Source organism: Melanerpes formicivorus, unplaced genomic scaffold, assembly GCF_026170545.1.
Source record: "Melanerpes formicivorus ecotype bairdi unplaced genomic scaffold, bMelFor1.0.p_v2 SCAF_171, whole genome shotgun sequence".
Classification (NCBI taxonomy): domain Eukaryota; kingdom Metazoa; phylum Chordata; class Aves; order Piciformes; family Picidae; genus Melanerpes; species Melanerpes formicivorus.
Window position 1 is genome coordinate 295,746 of NW_027142523.1, and position 17,444 is coordinate 313,189.

Below are 17,444 nucleotides of genomic sequence, written 5' to 3' on the forward strand. Positions count from 1 at the left end.
CACAGCCACTGCTGTCACCCCCACATCCCTCTTCCTCACCCCACTGGGACAGCCCTGTCTGGGAGCACCCAGGAGACATCAGGTATGCTCTGGGAGTTTGAGAGCAAGCAGGCACAGCACACACGGAGCTGTCCTGGTGCCAGGCAGGGCCCTGTCCCTGCTGTGTCCCCCAGGGCACACTCACCGGCGTTCATCTCTCTGAACCTCTGCTTGAGTGCCCGCGGGGTGAGGCGGTACTGGTCCAGGCCATCGTTCCACTTGATCCTCTCCAGCACCTGCAGGTCTCCTCCGACCAGCCAGTCCCCACTCTCCAGCACCATCTGCAACCACAGCCCCGAGTGACACAGGGCACAGCAGAACGCCTCTGCTGCCCCCCCAGCTCCTCTGCGCAGTGCTTGCAGCCTGACCTTCCCTGCCAGGGGGACCTTCCCTTTCCCTTCAGCACCCTGCAGGTGGAAACCACTCTTAAGAGTGCCCATTCCTAACTGAACACCACGAGCTCACCCCTTCAACGCTGCCCCATGGACCCAACCCATCCAAGTCCCTCTGCAGAGCCTCCCAGCCCTGCTGCAGACCAACCTCCACCCAACTCCTGTCGTTCTCCATCCCATGGCCTTTGCCCAGCGAGGCTGTGGAGTCTCCCTCTCTGGGAACTTCCAAGTCCCACCTGCATGTGTTCCTGTGTGCCCTGACCTGGGCGCAGGAGGCTTGGACCGGATGCTCTCTGGAGGTCCCTTCCAGCCCCATCCCGTGACTCTGCCGCCCCCCCAGCCACCATTCCCAGTCCTTGGCCAGGTTTTGCCAGGAGCACGTCTGGAGAGGGTGTGTGTAAACCTACTTTGATGTGCGGGTGCTTGGCGCAGGTGGTGCCCCAGACGCGGGCGCAGCGCTCCTCCTTCCTGTGCTCGTAGAACTCGGGGCGGCGGAGCACGGCCACCCTGCGGCCCGCCCGGCACAGCGCCAGCGCCGCGCAGCCGCCCAGCCGCTCCTTGTCCTCCGTGCGCACCGGCAGCACGATCGGCACGCTCAGGTTCACCAGCCCGTCTGCAGGCGGCAGCAGGAGGGGGCGAGGAGCAGCAGGAGGAGAAGGAAGAGGAGGAGAAGGAAGAAGAGGAAGATGAGGAGGGAAAGTAGGAAAAGGAGAGAAAGGAGGAAAAGGAGGAGAAGGAGGACGAGGAGGAGAAGGAAGAAGAGGAGAAGGAGGAAGAGGAGGAGGAAGAAGAGGAGGAGGAGAAGGAGGAAGAGGAGGAGAAAGAGGAGAAGGAGAAGGAGGAGGAGGAGAAGGAGGAAGAGGAGGAGAAAGAGGAGAAGGAGAAAGAGGAGAAGGAGGAAGAGGAGAAGGAGGAAGAGGAGAAGGAGGAAGAGGAGGAGGAGGAAGAGGAGGAGAAGGAGGAGGAAGAGGTGAAGGAGGAAGAGAAAGATGGAGGAGGAGAAAAAGGGAAAGAAGAAGGAGGAGGAAAAGTAGAAGAAGGAAGAAGGGGAAGGGGAGGAGGAGTAGGAAAAGGAGGAGGAGGAAAAGGAAAAGGAGGAGGAGGAAAAGGAGGAGGAGGAAAAGGAGGAGGAGGAAAAGGAGGAGGAGGAAAAGGAAGAAGGGGAAGGGGAGGAGGAGGAGGAAAAGGAGGAGGAGGAAAAGGAAAAGGAGGAGGAGGAAAAGGAGGAGGAGGAAAAGGAGGAGGAGGAAAAGGAAGAAGGGGAAGGGGAGGAGGAGGAGGAAAAGGAGGAGGAGGAAAAGGAGGAGGAGGAAAAGGAGGAGGAGGAAAAGGAAAAGGAGGAGGAGGAAAAGGAGGAGGAGGAAAAGGAGGAGGAGGAAAAGGAGGAGGAGGAAAAGGAGGAGGAGGAAAAGGAGGAGGAGGAAAAGGAGGAGGAGGAAAAGGAGGAGGAGGAAAAGGAAGAAGGGGAAGGGGAGGAGGAGGAGGAAAAGGAGGAGGAGGAAAAGGAAAAGGAGGAGGAGGAAAAGGAGGAGGAGGAAAAGGAAGAAGGGGAAGGGGAGGAGGAGGAGGAAAAGGAGGAGGAGGAAAAGGAAAAGGAGGAGGAGGAAAAGGAGGAGGAGGAAAAGGAAGAAGGGGAAGGGGAGGAGGAGGAGGAAAAGGAGGAGGAGGAAAAGGAGGAGGAGGAAAAGGAAAAGGAGGAGGAAAAGGAATAGGAGAAGGAGGAAAAGGAATAGGAGAAGGAGGAAAAGGAAGAGGAGGAGGAGGAAAAGGAAAAGGAGGAGGAGGAAAAGGAGGAACAACAACGTGTGAAGGTCCTCCAGCACCAGGCAGCAAGTCTGCAGAGGCGCTCAGAGGCACACAGCCTGCCCTTGGAGAGTTAAGTCTGCCAGGGCTAGCTTGGGGATCTGCCACCGGTGCTCCAAGGTTATTCACTCCCCCCTGCTTCCCCAGGAGCACCAGGAAAAGCTTTACCACTGTGAGGCTCCCAGGGACAAGACAAGGGCCAGTGGGCACAAACTGGAACCCAGGAGGAGAAACTTGCTCGGTGTGAGGGTGCTGAGCCCTGGAGCAGGCTGCCCAGAGAGGCTGTGGAGTCTCTTTGCGTAGAGAGCTTCCAACCCCCCCGGATGTGTTCTGTGTGCCCTGCCCTGGGTGCCCCTGCCCTGGCAGGGGGTTGGACTGGGGGAGCTCTCGAGGACCCTTCCAGCCCCTAACGTTCCCTGGCTCGGTGATCTTCCTGCACTTTGAGTCACTGGCGATGTTAGTGAGATAGGAAAGCTCAAGGTGGCTGCGAGACATCTCCAGCATGAAGGTCCTTATCTTTGGGCTGGAGATAAGGACCTTCAGGCTGGAGATGTCTCACACAGTCACAGAACACATCTGGTGGGCAGAGTCCTCCAGGCTGCCCCAGCCCAACCCTCCAGCCAGCACTGCAGGCTCAGCACCAGACCCTGTCCCTAAGCACCAGCTCCACACTGCTGGAACACCCCCAGGGATGGGGACTCCAGCACTGCCCTGGGCAGAGCATTCCAATGGCTGAGAGCCCTTCCAGGGCAGGAATCTCTCCTGAGCTCCAGCCTCAGCCTCCCCTGGTGAAGCCACCTATCAAAGACACCTTGAGCATTTCACTCCCTCCTGGCCTCTCTTTCTCTTTCCAAAGACTGGCTCTGTTCCAGTTACCTTCTGGTAAAGTCTCTGGAGAAATTTAAACCTACCTGTAAGCTGCCCCCCTGGATGCAGCCCCTGTGAGCCTCTGTAAGGGCAGCTCCAGCTTGCTGCTCCCCAGGGCATAGAATCATAGAACTGCTTTGCTTGGAAAAGACCTTAAAGATCACTGAGTCCAACCAGTCTCCCACTCTGCCCAGGCTGGGGCTGAGCCATGGCCCTCAGCACCACAGCTCTGCCTCTGGGAAACACCTCCAGGCATGGGGATTCAGCCTGGGCCAGGCTTGGAGAACTCTTTCAGGGAAGGAGTTTCTTCTAACATCCAACCTAACCCTCCTCTGATGCAACTTGAGGCCATTTCCTCTCCTCCTGCCACTCATTACCAGGGAGCAGAGCCCAACCCCCAGCTGGCTGCAGCCTCCTCCCTGGGCACAATCCCTGCCCTGCTCCTGCTGCCCACACCATTGCTGCTCCAGGCCAGGCTGCTGCTGCCCTTCTTGCCCCCCTGGGCACTGCTGGCTCCTCTCCAGCTGCTGCCACCCAGCACCCCCAGGGCCTTTCCTGCTGGGCACTTTCCAGCCCCTCTGCCACAGGCACCTCATTCCCTGCACACCTCCTCCACCACCCCTTGCTTTGTGCCTTTCTTTCCTCCTGGATCTCTCCACAGTGCTCCTCCTCTCTGTCTCTGCACACAGCAGTGACCACCTTGGGCTCATTCTCCCTCCCATCCCTTCCCACTGGCTCCTCTTGTTTCTCCTTGGTCACCTTGGAATGCCCATGGCAGAATCAGTCTCTGCCATGGGCTCCCATTCACAAACAAGATCAAACCAATCACTGATTCATTTGGTTGGGATCTGCCTGAAAGCCTTTTGGAGCTGAGAGGCTTCAGTGAGGATTTTGGCTGTGATGTGGATTTGCTTTGTTCCTGGGGGTGGGGGGCTCCTATTGATTGTTGCTCTCCATCAGCTGGGCAGCAATTTCCAAGCCCCCTCAGGAATAATCAGAACCAAGATCAGGTGGGAGGGAGCCACTCAGGATCAAACTGCAGGCATGGAAATCACATCAAGCACTGATCAGCTACATCAAATCAACACAGGAGAGGCTGAATCAGAACAACTCAGCCAATGGTCCTGGAGCTGGGGAGCTCCATGCTCCCTTTCCAAGAGCAGGAGACAAGAGGGCTAAGCAGAAATCACTCCAGAGAAGGGAAGTGGGATTTGGGTGGTGACAGAGGGGGTGCTATGGCACTGAATCACACAGGGGGGGAGGTTGTGTCTTCATTTGGTTTTGTAAATCTCCAAAATCACTTCATAAGCAAAAACAACAACAAAAAAAAACCCCAAAGCCCACCCACAAAACCAACTGAAATTGAAGTGATTTCCATCCCACCCTGCAGCAGTTCTGTACATACCAGCTACAGAGCAACTCTTTCCTGCGAGGACACAAACACAGTTAAGGTCATTAACACCCCAGAAGCAAAGCCAGCCCTTTCAGGCCTCCACTGGAGGCTCTACAGCACCCCTGGCTGCCCTGTGAGGCACAGAGCCATCTTCCTTCCTGGTGGCCTTTGTGCCTCCCCAGAGAGCAACTCCTCCACCCAGCTGCTGGTGGTGTCAAGGTGGGGATGTGGTGCTCCAAGGTGAGGTGAGAGGAGCACTGACTTGTTAGCACAAGCCCATCTAAACTACTATGGCTCTTCCAGGCCCAAAAAATACCCCTGGCACCCCTGGGCAAAGGGCTTGGGCCATCTCTGGAAAGAATCAGAGACCAGCTCCAAACCCCTCTTTAGCAACACCACCCCCCCAGCCTCAACACCACGAGACTGAAACCCTCCTTTCTTTTCTGAAGCTCCTCCAAGCAACCCAGGGATGTTCTCCTTCCTGCCCAGGTGTCATCCTGCAGGCCTGACCAGGCAGATGTTCAGTTTGGGACCTCTGTGGAGACAAGGTGGGCCACAGGGACTGCTCTTGATGCCCTTGCTCTGGAGAGTTCACCCACTCCCAAAAGCTAGTGGCTTGGGCTTTGCCCTTGACCCTGTGGGGCTCTACAGATGCTAAACATATACCCAAGAACCTCAGAGGAGCTGTTCAGTGAAGTCAACAGGTTTAGGGGGGACACCCCAAAAGAAGAGGCTCCCTGAGACCAGCCTCCAGCACCCAGTGCAGAGCTCTGAAGCAATATGGTCACTCCAGGGCACCTCTGTGACTGTGCCAGACACAACAGGCAGCTCAAAGACCACAGCTGGGGCTCTGCTAACAAGGCCATGTGCTTGTGAGCACTGTTTGCTCACCAGCCAGGAGGTGAAAGGCTACAGACTGAAAGGACCTGAGTTGGCTGGAAGGAGAAACCCCCACACAGCCTCCACACAGCCGCCAGGGACAGCAGCAAGCCGCAGCCCTGTGTCACCACAGCATCCTCCAGAAGGAGGGCAAGGCTCAGAGAGACCTGTTCCCCAAGAGCCCAGACTCAGGCTGGAGATTGCTGTGATCAGCAGCCAGAGTGAGTGAGTTGCTTGCATGTGAAGTCACAGCAACAGCATCTGCAGCTGGGCAACAGGAGAGGAACACCTGGCAGGGGATCCCAGCTGTAGGCAATCCCTGCCTCAACCATCCCTGCTTTTTCCAGTGGTGAAGCACCTCTAACCATGCTAATCATGGAAACTTCAGCTTGGAAGGGGCCTTTGAAGGTCATCTACTCCAGCACTCCTGTAATGAGGCTGTTCCCAGCTTTCTGCTGGGCCCTTGGGGCACTGCAAGGCCACCAGGAGGTCTCCCTGCAGCCTTCTCCCCTGCAGGCTGCCCAAGGCCAACTCTCCCAGCCTGGCTCCCAGCAGAGGGCTTCCAGCCCTGCCAGCACTGCTGTGGCCTCCTCTGGCCCTGCTCCAACAGCTCCCTGGCTGTGCTGAGGGCTCCAGAGCTGCTGGGAGGGTCTGAGCAGAGTGCAGCAGAGGGGCAGTCAGGCTCTGCTCCTGTTGCCAAGGAACATCTTTGCATTCTCCCATCTCAAACTCAGCCCAGCACTTGGCCTGGGGTCTGCATCTTTATGTACCCTGGGATACACAAGCATGAGAAGAGCTCCACAGAGGCTCCTGAAGCATTTGATGGGCACCAAACACAATGTCAAAGTCATGAGCCAGGGCTTTGGCCACAGCACTGTGACCTCTGTCACCTTTGGCAACCATTGGTGTCTCAGGGCATGGCTTCCTGGCCCCCATGGCCCTTTCCAAGCCCTCTTGTTCACCAGGGCTGTGTCTAGCTCTAGGGCCCCCAGCACAGGAAAGACCTGGACCTGCTGGAGAGGGTCCTGAGGAGGCCACCAAGATGATCAGAGGGCTGGAGAACCTCTGCTATGGGGACAGGCTGGGAGTGTTGGGGTTGTTCAGCCTGGGGAAGAGAAGGCTCCAGGGAGACCTTAGGGGTTTTCAAAGTCTGCAGGGCAGCTCCAGGCAGGCTGGGGAGGGACTGTCCAGAAGGGGCTGTGGGGATAGGAGCAGGGGCAAGGGTTTGGAAGTGGAGCAGGGCAGAGTCAGGTTGGAGCTCAGGAGGAAGCTCTGCACAGGGAGGCTGGGGAGAGCCTGGCACAGGCTGCCCAGGGAGGTGGTGGAGGCTCCATGCCTGGAGCCATTCAGGCTCAGCCTGGCTGTGTCCCTGGGCAGCCTGCTCTGGCTGCAGCTGTCCCTGTGCCTGCAGGGGGGTGGCCAAGGTGCCTTTGGAGGGTCCCTTCCACGGCAGTGCATTCTGTCAGCTGCTGTGTGGGCAGGGGGTCGCTGCAGGGCTGGCAGTGCTGGCCCATACCGTTGTGCAGGGTGTCAAAGTGGATGACTTGCAGGTACTCCGCCTCGCGCATGAAGCCGGTCAGCGGCGTGGCCCAGCCCTCGCTCAGCACCTGCAGCCACTGCAGGTCCAGCTGCAACAACAAAACACACAGGCACTGCTCTCAGCGGGGCCTGCCAGCCCCACACCTGCCTAGCCCCCTTCTCTGGTGGTTTCAGGCTGTGCCTTGAAGCTTTCCCACAGGTCCTGAACAGCAGGCGGTGGAATGTTGACCAATCACCACTGGGTGTGAAAGGGAAAGTTCTGAGGAGCTCTAACCCACCCCCGGACACAGCTCTGCCATGAAGCTTACACAGGTGAACCAACTTCCTCTCCTCTCCCTTTCCCTGCTCTGGGACATATTAACTTGAGCTTCTGCTGGGTTCTGCTGACCTTGGCTGTGCCCTTTGTGGTGGCTAAGTACCAACCAACCACTCTCTGCTCTCTCTCTTGCTCCTTGTGCTGGCTAAGTACTAACCAACCACTCTCTGCTCCTTGTGGTGGCTAAGTACTAACCAACCACTCTCTGCTCTCTCTCTGCTCTTTGTGCTGGCTAAGTACTAACCAACCACTCTGTGCTCCTTGTGGTGGCTAAGTACTAACCAAGCACTCTCTGCTGTCTCTTGTCCCTTGTGTACAGGGGCAGGGAGTGGGGAAGCTATTACTAGCCCCTTGGTTTTTGCCAGGGGGGGTTTCTTGTGCTGTTTTAAACTGTACCTCTATGTCAATCCTGTGTATTTTGTCCTTATTCAGTGTATTTCGTTGTAGGATGTAGTTCTGCTTGTAAACACAGCTTCATTTGCTTCCAACTGAGCTGGTCTGGCAATTCAGTGTTGGGGGTGGGGGGGATTCTATTCTCTCTATCATCTACAGGGGCAGAAGGCCCCTGGGGGGAAGTGGGTTTGGGGTGTCTGTTTCAGGCAGGCTGAGGTGTGTGGGTAGCACAGCTGCTTGTGAATGAAGGAGGCTGAAGGCCCTCGCTTGCTCCAGCACAGGCTGGAGATGAGGCTCAGGAGGGTGCTTCAGCTCCCTGTAAAGCACAGCCAGCAGCAGCAGCACAGCACCTCCCTTCAGCTCAGCCTCCTCCCTGCAGCACAGCAGTACCTCAGTGATCTCCAGGCAGGGCAGCGTCTCGGCCTCGGCTCGCACCCTGCCCAGCTCATCCTCAGGGACAAACAGCTCCAGCACATCGTGAACCGAGCTCCAGGGCACGATGTTCTAGAGGAGAGACAGGCAGCACTTGGAAGGGATGTGCACACAGGAGCTCAGGTGGCTGCAGTGGGGTTTACAAGCATAGCATTGACCTACTTGTGCTTGGAGGAGCTCCACTACCTGCTGGATACACTCAGACACAGAGGAGAGGTTGGTCTTCAGCACCAGCTCAGGAGATTGAGGCTTCTCATACTCTGAGTCAATCCCAGTGAATCCTACAGACAATCACAGAAGGTAGAATCATGCTGCTTAAGAAAGACCTCGCAGAGCATCCAGTCCAACCAGCACTGCCCAGGCTGGGGCTGAGCCATGGCCCTCAGCACCACAGCTCTGCAGCTTTGGGACACCTCCAGGGATGGGGATTCAGCACCTCCCTGGGCAGCCTGGGCCAGGGCTTGAGAACCCTGCCAGGAAAGAAGTTTCTTCTGATGTCCAACCTAAACCTGCCCTGGCACAACTTGAAGCTGCTTTCTGTCATCCTGCCACTTGTTGCAAGTGACAAGAGCCCAACCCCCAGCTGGCTGCAGCCTCCTCTCAGGAGCTGCAGAGAGCAAGGAGGTCTCCCTCAGCCTCCTCTGCTCCACACTCAACCCCCCCAGCTCCCTCAGCTGCTCCTCCCCAGCCCTCTTCTCCACACCCTTCCCCAGCTCTCTTGCCCTTCTCTGGCCCTGCTCCAGCCCTCCAGCTCCTGCTGGCAGGGAGGGCCCAGAGCTGAAGGCAGCACTCAAGCTGTGGCCTCCCCAGTGCCCAGCCCAGGGCACAATCCCTGCCCTGCTCCTGCTGCCCACACCATTGCTGCTCCAGGCCAGGCTGCTGCTGCCCTTCTTGCCCCCCTGGGCACTGCTGGCTCATCTTCAGGTGGCTGTTGTCCAACACCCCCAAGTCTTGTTCTGCTGGGCACCTGCCCAGGATGTTGGACTTGGGGTGAGAAGGTTTCTGGAGGGGATGTGAAGGGAGATTTTCCTTCATGCCAGGGAAGCATAACGGGAGAGTGGCTAAGGGGATGTAGATTCCTGCCCCTCAGTGTCCTTCTGGGAGTGAGGGGCCCAGAACTGCACCCAGCACTCGAGGTGTGGCCTCACCAGTGCTGACTGAGTTGCTAAATGTATTTAGCTCAATCCTCATGCCCTAGCCAGCAAAGCTGCACAGCCAAGCAGCACCCAGGCAGCCGCGCTGGGCGCCGGAGGTGACGCTTGTGGGCAGGAGAACTGGGGAAACAAAGCACTGCAGAGAGCCTGAGCAGCCCAGCTGTGTGTGTGCAGAGCTGACTGGCTCCTGCATACCTTTGATCTCTCCAGCTCTTGCCTTTTTGTAGAGGCCCTTCACATCTCTGCTTTCACAGATGTTGAGAGGAGCATCTACAAAGATCTCAAAGAAGGGCAGCCCTGCTGCCTCGTGAATCCTCCGGGCGTTCTGCCGGTCCTGTCAGGAGGAAGAGGAGGAAGAGAGGGGAATCAGAGCTGCCCAGCCTGCAGCAGCAGCCTCCCTGCTGTCCCCTGGATTCAGTGTGCACTGCTCCTGAGCAGGCTTTGGCACCTCCCTTCTCCCCCTTGCTTCCATTTTCCACTTTTTTGGCTTGCTGACCTACAGCTTTGGTCAGTTTCTGCTGGCTGACAGAATCCTGGAACCCTTGAGCTTGGAAAAGACCTTGAAGGTCATGGAGGCCAACCCTCAGCCCAGCACTGCCAGATCACCACTCCCCCATGGCCCTCAGCACCACAGCTGCACAGCTTTGAAACCCTCCAGGGATGGGGACTCAACCACAGCCCTGGGCAGCCTGGGCCAGGCCTTAACCAGGCTTCCAGTGAAGAAATTGCTCCAAGCTAAACCTCCCCTGGCCATTTCCTCTCCTCCTGTCCCTTGCTCCTAGGGAGCAGAGCCCAAGCCCCAGCTGGCTGCAGCCTCCTCTCAGGAGCTGCAGAGAGCAAGGAGGTCTCCCTCAGCCTCCTCTGCTCCACACTCAACCCTGGGCACTGCTGGCTCCTCTCCAGCTGCTGCCACCCAGCACCCCCAGGGCCTTTCCTGCTGGGCACTTTCCAGCCCCTCTGCCTCAGGCATCCCCTTTCCTGCACACCTAAAGGAGCTAAAGAAGCTGTGGGAGGCAAGAGGCCAGGACCAAGCTAGCCTGGGGCACAAGGGGCAAGGGGCACAGAGTGGCAGGCAGGAGGTTGGAGCTGAGCAGGAGGAGAAAGTTGTTTGGGGTGAGGCTGCTGGAGGCCTGGAGCAGGCTGCCCAGAGAGGTTGTGGAGTCTCCTGGTGTGGAGAGATCCCAAACCCCATTTGGATGCATTCTTGTGTGACCTGCCCTGGGTGATGCTGCTCTGGCAGGGGGGTAGGACTCAATGATCCAACCCCTACTATTCTCTGATTCCATGGCCTCCTCCACCACAGAAAACAACCACCCCCCCTTGCTTTGTGCCTTTCTTTCCTCCTGGATCTCTCCACAGTGCTCCTCCTCCTCCTCTCTGTCTCTGCACACAGCAGTGACCACCTTGGGCTCATTCTCCCTCCCATCCCTTCCCACAGGCTCCTCTCGTTTCTCCTTGGTCACCTTGGAATGCCCATGGCAGAATCAGTCTCTGCCATGGGCTCCCATTCACAAACAAGATCAAACCAATCACTGATTCATTTGGTTGGGATCTGCCTGAAAGCCTTTTGGAGCTGAGAGGCTTCAGTGAGGATTTTGGCTGTGATGAGGAGGTTGGTTGGGTTTTTTTGGGGGGTATGCTCCTATTGACTGTTGTTGTCCACCCTGCACACCTCCTCCCACATGGAAAACAACCACCAGCCCTTGCTTTGGCTCTGTCTTTCCTCCTGGATTCTCTCTCCAGTGCTCCTCTCAGCTGCCTGGGCACTGCTGGCTCCCCTCCAGCCAGCTGCTGACCAGCACCCCCGGCCTATCTCTGCTGGGCAGCTTTCCAGCCCCCCTGCCCCAGGCACCTCATGCCCTGCACACCTCCTCCAAGATGGGAAACAACCAGGGGAAACAACCAGCCCTTGCTTTGGCTCTGTCTTTCCGCCTGGATCTCCCTCCAGTGCTCCTCCTGGGCGCCTCCCGGCTGGCTCAGCCTCTCTTCGCTGGGAGCAGGCAGGAGGCGAGTGCCGTGCAGCTGAGGGCAGGGCAGGGCTTTTACCTTGGAGAAAGGGGAGATGAAGCTGGTGATGCAGACCAGGCCGGCGTCGGCGAAGAGCCGCGCCACCTCGGCGATGCGCCGGATGTTCTCCTCGCGGTCGGCCGCCGAGAAGCCCAGGTTCTTGTTGAGGCCGTGCCGCACGTTGTCCCCGTCCAGGGAGTAGCAGGGGATGCCATGGGACACCAGGAACTCCTCCAGGGCGAAGCCGATGGTGGTCTTGCCGGCTCCTGACAGCCCTGGCCGGAGAAGGGAAAAAGGAAGGTGGGAGGTGCAAGGAGGGGACAGGACAGGGCTGGGGGAGGGGGACCTGGCTGGGCTGTGGTGGGACAAGCAGGGGCAGATAGAGGGGCATGGAGGCAGAGACTCATCACAGAGTCACAAAAGCACAGAATCACAGCACCACAGAGTGCTCTGGGCTGGGAGGGAGCTCCAGAGCTCAGCCAGCCCAGCCCCCTGCACCCAGCAGGGACATCCTCCACTGGAGCAGGCTGCCCAGAGCCCTCTCCAGCCTCCCCTGCAATAGCTCCAGGCATGGAGCCTCAACCACCTCCCTGGGCAGCCTGTGCCAGTGTCTCCCCAGCCTCCCTGTGCAGAACTTCCTCCTGATGTCCAACCTGACTCTGCCCTGCTCCACTTCCAAACCCTTGCCCCTGCTCCCATCCCCACAGCCCCTTCTGGACAGTCCCTCCCCAGCCTGCCTGGAGCTGCCCTGCAGATACTGAACTGCAGCTCTGAGGTCTCCTGGAGCCTTCTCCTCTCCAGGCTGAACAGCCCCAGCTCTCCCAGCCTGGCCCCAAACCAGAGGTTCTCCAGCCCCCTCTGACCTCCTTGCTGGGGCTAAAGCTGTGCAGGGGCAGTGCCCAGAGGCTGGAGCCAGGCTCTGCTGGGGGCTGCCCAGTGCCAGCACAAGGGGCAGTGGTGGAAGCTGAGGCAGAGGAAGTTGCATGGGAAGAGGAGGGAGAAGTTTTTCCCTGGGAGGGTGCCAGAGGCCTGGAGCAGGCTGCCCAGGGGGGTTGTGGAGTCTCCCTCTGTGGAGAGATTCCAGCCCCCCCCTGGCTGTGTTGCTGTGTGCCCTGCCCTGGGTGCCCCTGCTCTGGCAGGGCTTGGACTGGAGGAGCTCTGGAGGTCCCTTCCAGCCCCTCACACTCTGTGATGCTGTGATTCCAAGACCAGCTTTGTGACCCTCCCCTGAGCCACCCCAGCAGGTCCATGTCTGTCTTGTGAGTGCCCTGTGCTGCTCACCAAGTCCAGGTGAGCAGAATTCAGGTGTCCCCAACAAGCTTCCCCCCGAGAGAGATGGAAACCATCCCTGTGCTGCTCCGGACGCCCCTGGGAAGGCTTTGGTGCCAAGGCCTTGGCTGGATTGCAGCCAAGCCATCCTCAGCCACACACTTGGGACAAACCTGTGTGACCTTTAGGGCTCGTGAGGTGCTGGCAGGAGCCCGAGAGCAGCTGTGGAACCCATGAAAACATCAGGTATGGGCAGCAGCTGCCAGGCAAGGACACCCTGCTGGGCCGGCACCGCGCTCAGCGCTCCCCACGGGGAGGTCTCTTGCGGCCCCCGGGGCAGGAGAAGGCTGGAAGCTTCCTGCAGGTCCCCAGGCCTCACCTCCCAGCCACACTCCTGAGAGAAAGGGTTTCAGATGTGAGGCTACAGAGCTGCTGCAGGCAGTGGAATCAGTGCATCAAGAACTGTCAGAGTTGGAAGGGACCCCAAGGCTCAGCCAGCCCCAGCCCCCTGCCATGGGCAGGGACACCTCACACCACAGCAGGTTGCTCACAGCCACCTCCAGCCTGGCTGCAAACACCTCCAGGCAGGAGGCTTCCACCACCTCCCTGGGCAGCCTGGGCCAGGCTCTCACCACCCTCCTGCCCAACAACTTCTTCCTCACAGCCAAGCTCCAGCTCCCCACTTCTCCTTTTGCTCCATCCCCCCCACTCCTATCCCTCCCTGGGAGGCCAGGCTGAGGCAGCTGGGGCTGGGAGCTGGGAGCAGAGGGGCTGAGGGCTGCCCTCAGGGCTGGGGATCAAGATGTGCAGGGCTGGAGCCAGGCTCTGCTCAGGGCTGGCCAAAGACAGCACAAGGGGCACTGGGGGCAAGCTGGAGCAGAGGAGGTGCCACAGGAATGGGAGGGCAAGAAGGGTGCTGAACAGACTGGTGAGGAAGGGCTGTGAGCCCTGGGGCTGTTGAGGCTGGAGAAGAGCAGCCCCAGAGAGGACCTTATGGATGTTTATAAAGTTCTGAAGGGTGAGGGGCAAGCAGAAGGGGCCAGGCTCTTACCAGTGGTGTCCTGTGACAGGACATGGGGCAATGGACACAAACTGGAACCCAGGAAATTCCACCTCAGTGTGAGGAGAAACTTCTTTGGGGTGAGGCTGCTGGAGGCCTGGAGCAGGCTGCCCAGAGAGGTTGTGGAGTCTCCTGCTCTGGAGAGCTTCCAACCCCCCCTGGATGCCTTCCTGTGCAGCCTGCCCTGGGTGCCCTGCTCTGGCAGGGGGCTGGGCTGGATGCTCCCTGGAGGCCCCTCCCAGCCCCTGAGGCTGTGTGGTTGTGTGATCCACCCCCAGTGCTAAGTACCTGTGAGCCAGACCGTGCAGCCTCGGAATCCAGCCCTGGTGCCAAGGACCTGGCCTCTCTTATTCCTGCTGACATGGTGGGCTTGGTACACCACGTTGGTGGACACCTGAGGGAAACAGAGCACAGCAAAAGCCTTTTGTTACCTCTTCACTCTCTGCACAGGAGGAAGGTCTCCACTGGGAGAAACCTATAGAGGACCAAGGCCTTAGAAACCTGCAGGAGCCCCAGCAGTGAGCTCGGGCAGGAGGGGAGGGTGGATTGCTGGCTGAACAGCAGCAGCATTTGCCCCTGCTCAGAGGGCTTCTGGTGGCAATGCCTTGGCTCTGTGGAAAAGGACCTGGGAGTCCTGGTGGACAAAGAGTTATCCCTGAGGCAGCAGTGTGCCCTCATGGCCAAGAAGGCCAAGTGCCTCCTGGGGTGCATGAAGAAGAGTGTGGGCAGCAGGGCAAGAGAGGTTCTCCTCCCCTTTACTCTGCCCTAGTGAGGCCACACCTGCAGGATTGTGTCCAGTTCTGGGCTCTCCAGTTCCAGAGAGACAGGGAACTGCTGGAGAGAGTCCAACAGAGTACAATAGAATAGAATAGAATAGACCAGGTTGGAAGAGACCTTCAAGATCATCCAGTCCAACCTATCACCCAACACCACCTAATCAACTAACCCATGGCACCAAGCACCCTGTCAAGTCTCCTCCTGAACACCTCCAGCGACAGTGACTCCACCACCTCCCCAGGCAGCCCATTCCAATGGGCAATCACTCTCTCTGTGTAGAACTTCCTCCTGACCTCCAGCCTGAACCTCCCCTGGCGCAGCCTGAGACTGTGTCCTCTTGTTCTGGTGCTGGCTGCCTGGGAGAAGAGACCAACCTCTGCCTGTCTACAACCCCCCTTCAGGTAGTTGTAGAGAGCAATAAGGTCACCCCTGAGTCTCCTCCTCTCCAGGCTAAGCAGCCCCAGCTCCCTCAGCCTCTCCTCACAGGGCTGTGTTCCAAGCCCCTCACTAACTTCGTTGCCCTTCTCTGGACTCGTTCCAGCAGCTCAACCTCCTTCCTAAACTGAGGGGCCCAGAACTGGACACAGGACTCGAGGTGTGGCCTAACCAGTGCAGTGTACAGGGGCAGAATGACCTCCCTGCTCCTGCTGGCCACACTGTTCCTGATGCAGGCCAGGATGCCATTGGCCCTCTTGGCTGCCTGGGCACACTGCAGGCTCATGTTCATCCTACCATGAGGATGCTGAGGGGCCGGGAGCAGCTCTGGGAGCAGCAAAGGCTGAGAGCCCTGGGGCTGAGAGCCTGCAGAAGAGCAGCCCCAGAGGGCAGCTGAGCAATGCTCAGCAAGAGCTAAATGGAGCAAAGGTACAAGTGGGAGATTCAGCTTGGCTGTGAGGAAGAAGTTGTTGGCCAGGAGGGTGGTGAGAGCCTGGCCCAGGCTGTCCAGGGAGGTGGTGGAAGCCTCCTGCCTGGAAGTGTTTGCAGCCAGGCTGGAGGTGGCTGTGAGCAACCTGCTGTGGTGTGAGGTGTCCCTGCCCATGGCAGGGGGCTGGCACTGGCTGAGCCTTGGGGTCCCTCCCAGCCCTGACAGTTCTGTTATTATATGACCTATGGGGGGCAAGAGGCTGGGGCCAGGCTCTGCTGAGTGGTGCCCAGGGACAGCACAAGGGGCAAGGGGCACAGAGTGGAAGGCAGGAGGCTCTATCTGAGCAGGAGGAGAAAGTTGTTTGGTGTGAGAGTGCTGGAGGCCTGGAGCAGGCTGGACAGAGAGGTTGTGAAGTCTCCTTCTCTGGAGAGCTTCCAGCCCCCATCTGGATGTGTTCCTGTGTGTCCTGCCCAGGGTGACCCTGCTCTGGCAGGGGGTGCCTCTACCATTCTCTGATTCCATGACTCCAACCCTTAGGCAGTGGCAGAAGGTGAGCTGCTGCCCTGCAGGAGTGCTGCCAGGTGAGCGGGAGAGCCACGGCTGTGCGGGGCACCTGGGCACTGACACCGGCAGCACCCTCCCTGCCTGCTCAGCATCTCCAAGGGCAGGCAGACAAGGCTCAGGTTTGAATGATGCTTGCAAAACAAAAGCAGCTGAGGGGAGGTTCTGAGGTGCTTGCCAGGTTCAGCATCCCATGGCTGCTAATGGTGGCTGGGGCAGGAAACAGCAGAGCCAGCCAGGCTGGGGCACAGAGGGCACAGCACCTCGGGTACCCAGGGTGAGAGAGGGACTCGAGGTATGGTGCTTCCAGGACCTGAAGAGGCTACAAGAAGGCTGCAGAGAGACTGCTCCCAAAGGCCTGCAGGGACAGGAGCAGGGGCAAGGGCTGCAAAGCAGAGCAGAGCAGATTGAGATTGGATGTGAGGAACAAGTTCTGCCCCAGGAGGCTGCTGGAACACTGCAGCAGGCTGCCCAGGGAGGTGGTTGAGGCTCCCTGCCTGGAGCTATTGCAGGGGAGGCTGGAGAGGGCTCTGGGCAGCCTGCTCCAGTGGAGGATGTCCCTGCTGGGTGCAGGGGGCTGGGCTGGCTGAGCTTTCAAGGTCCATTCCAACCCAATCCATTCCATGACTCTAACATTGAGCTGCAGGCAGAGCAGCCTCAGCCTCTCCGTGAGGCAGGGCAGGCAATGGTGCTGTGCCAAAGCCTTTGAGCACTTCAGATATCTAGAAGACCTTATTCATTGCCAGGATTGAGTTGCCAACCAAGCCTTCTTGGCCCCCAGGGCACACTGCTGTGCCCTGCAGACCTTGCTGCCCCCCAGCACTCCCAGGTGCTTCTCCTTGGGGCTGCTCTCCAGCAGATCCCCTCCCAGCTGTGCTGCTGCAGGTTATTCTTCCTGCCCAGCTGCAGGGCTCTGCTCTCAGCCTTGCTGACCCTCACCAAGTTCCTCTTTTTCAAGGCACTGAAACACAGAGCCCAGGAACCACAGCAAAGTGACCCCCCCCCCCAAACCTCTCCAGACCTGGCCATGAGGAAGCAGCTGAGCCCAGCACATCCTGGTGACTCAGAGAACAACAGATGAGGATCTCAGGCTTTGGGGTTTGTGGTTTGCTGCATTGTGGTTCATTGCTTGGGGTTGTCCAAAAGTGTTCCTGGCTGCTTTGAGCTTGCAAAGGTGAGGCAGAACCGCTGTGGTTTAATTTTCCCCTGCCCTCAGGGGGTCAGGGTTCAGAGAGCAGCCAGGGAAGGTGCAGCTGACAAAGGGAATCCTTCTCCCAGGACGCATGGCCGGGGGGGGTCCTGCTGTGCTTACCCCTGCCTGAGCCCTTCAGGTCCTGCAAGGCTGCTCTGAGGTCTGCCTGGAGCCTTCTCATCTCCAGATTGAACAGCCCCAGCTCTCCAAGCCTGTTTTCATAGGAGAGGGCTTCCAGTCCTCTGACCTTGGTGGCCTCCTCTGGCCCTGCTCCAGCAGGTCCCTGTCTGTGCTGTGCTGAGGGCTCCAGAGCTGCCCCAGCCCTGCCTGGGGGTCTGAGCAGAGCACAGCAGAGGGGCAGAATCCCCTCCTGCCCCTGCTGCCCACCCTGCTGGGGCTCAGCCCAGGCCAGGCTGGGGCTGGGCTGGCAGTGCTGGGTGCCAGCTCCTGTTGAGCTTCTCATACCCCCCAGCACCCCCAGGTCCTTCTCCTCAGCACTGCTCTCC

General features: G+C 58.8%; 1 protein-coding gene across 1 annotated transcript in view; it reads right to left on the reverse strand.

Annotated features, from left to right (window-relative positions):
- The window catches only part of PAPSS2 (3'-phosphoadenosine 5'-phosphosulfate synthase 2), a 47,735-nt gene that overhangs the window by 6,066 nt on the left and 24,225 nt on the right, over positions 1-17,444 (reverse strand). Inside the window, 9 exon segments of the mRNA XM_068169207.1 lie at positions 185-320; positions 839-1,044; positions 4,507-4,527; positions 6,890-7,001; positions 8,012-8,125; positions 8,216-8,334; positions 9,403-9,541; positions 11,254-11,489; positions 13,832-13,937. Of these exon segments, the coding sequence (XP_068025308.1) occupies positions 185-320; positions 839-1,044; positions 4,507-4,527; positions 6,890-7,001; positions 8,012-8,125; positions 8,216-8,334; positions 9,403-9,541; positions 11,254-11,489; positions 13,832-13,937 (1,189 nt within the window).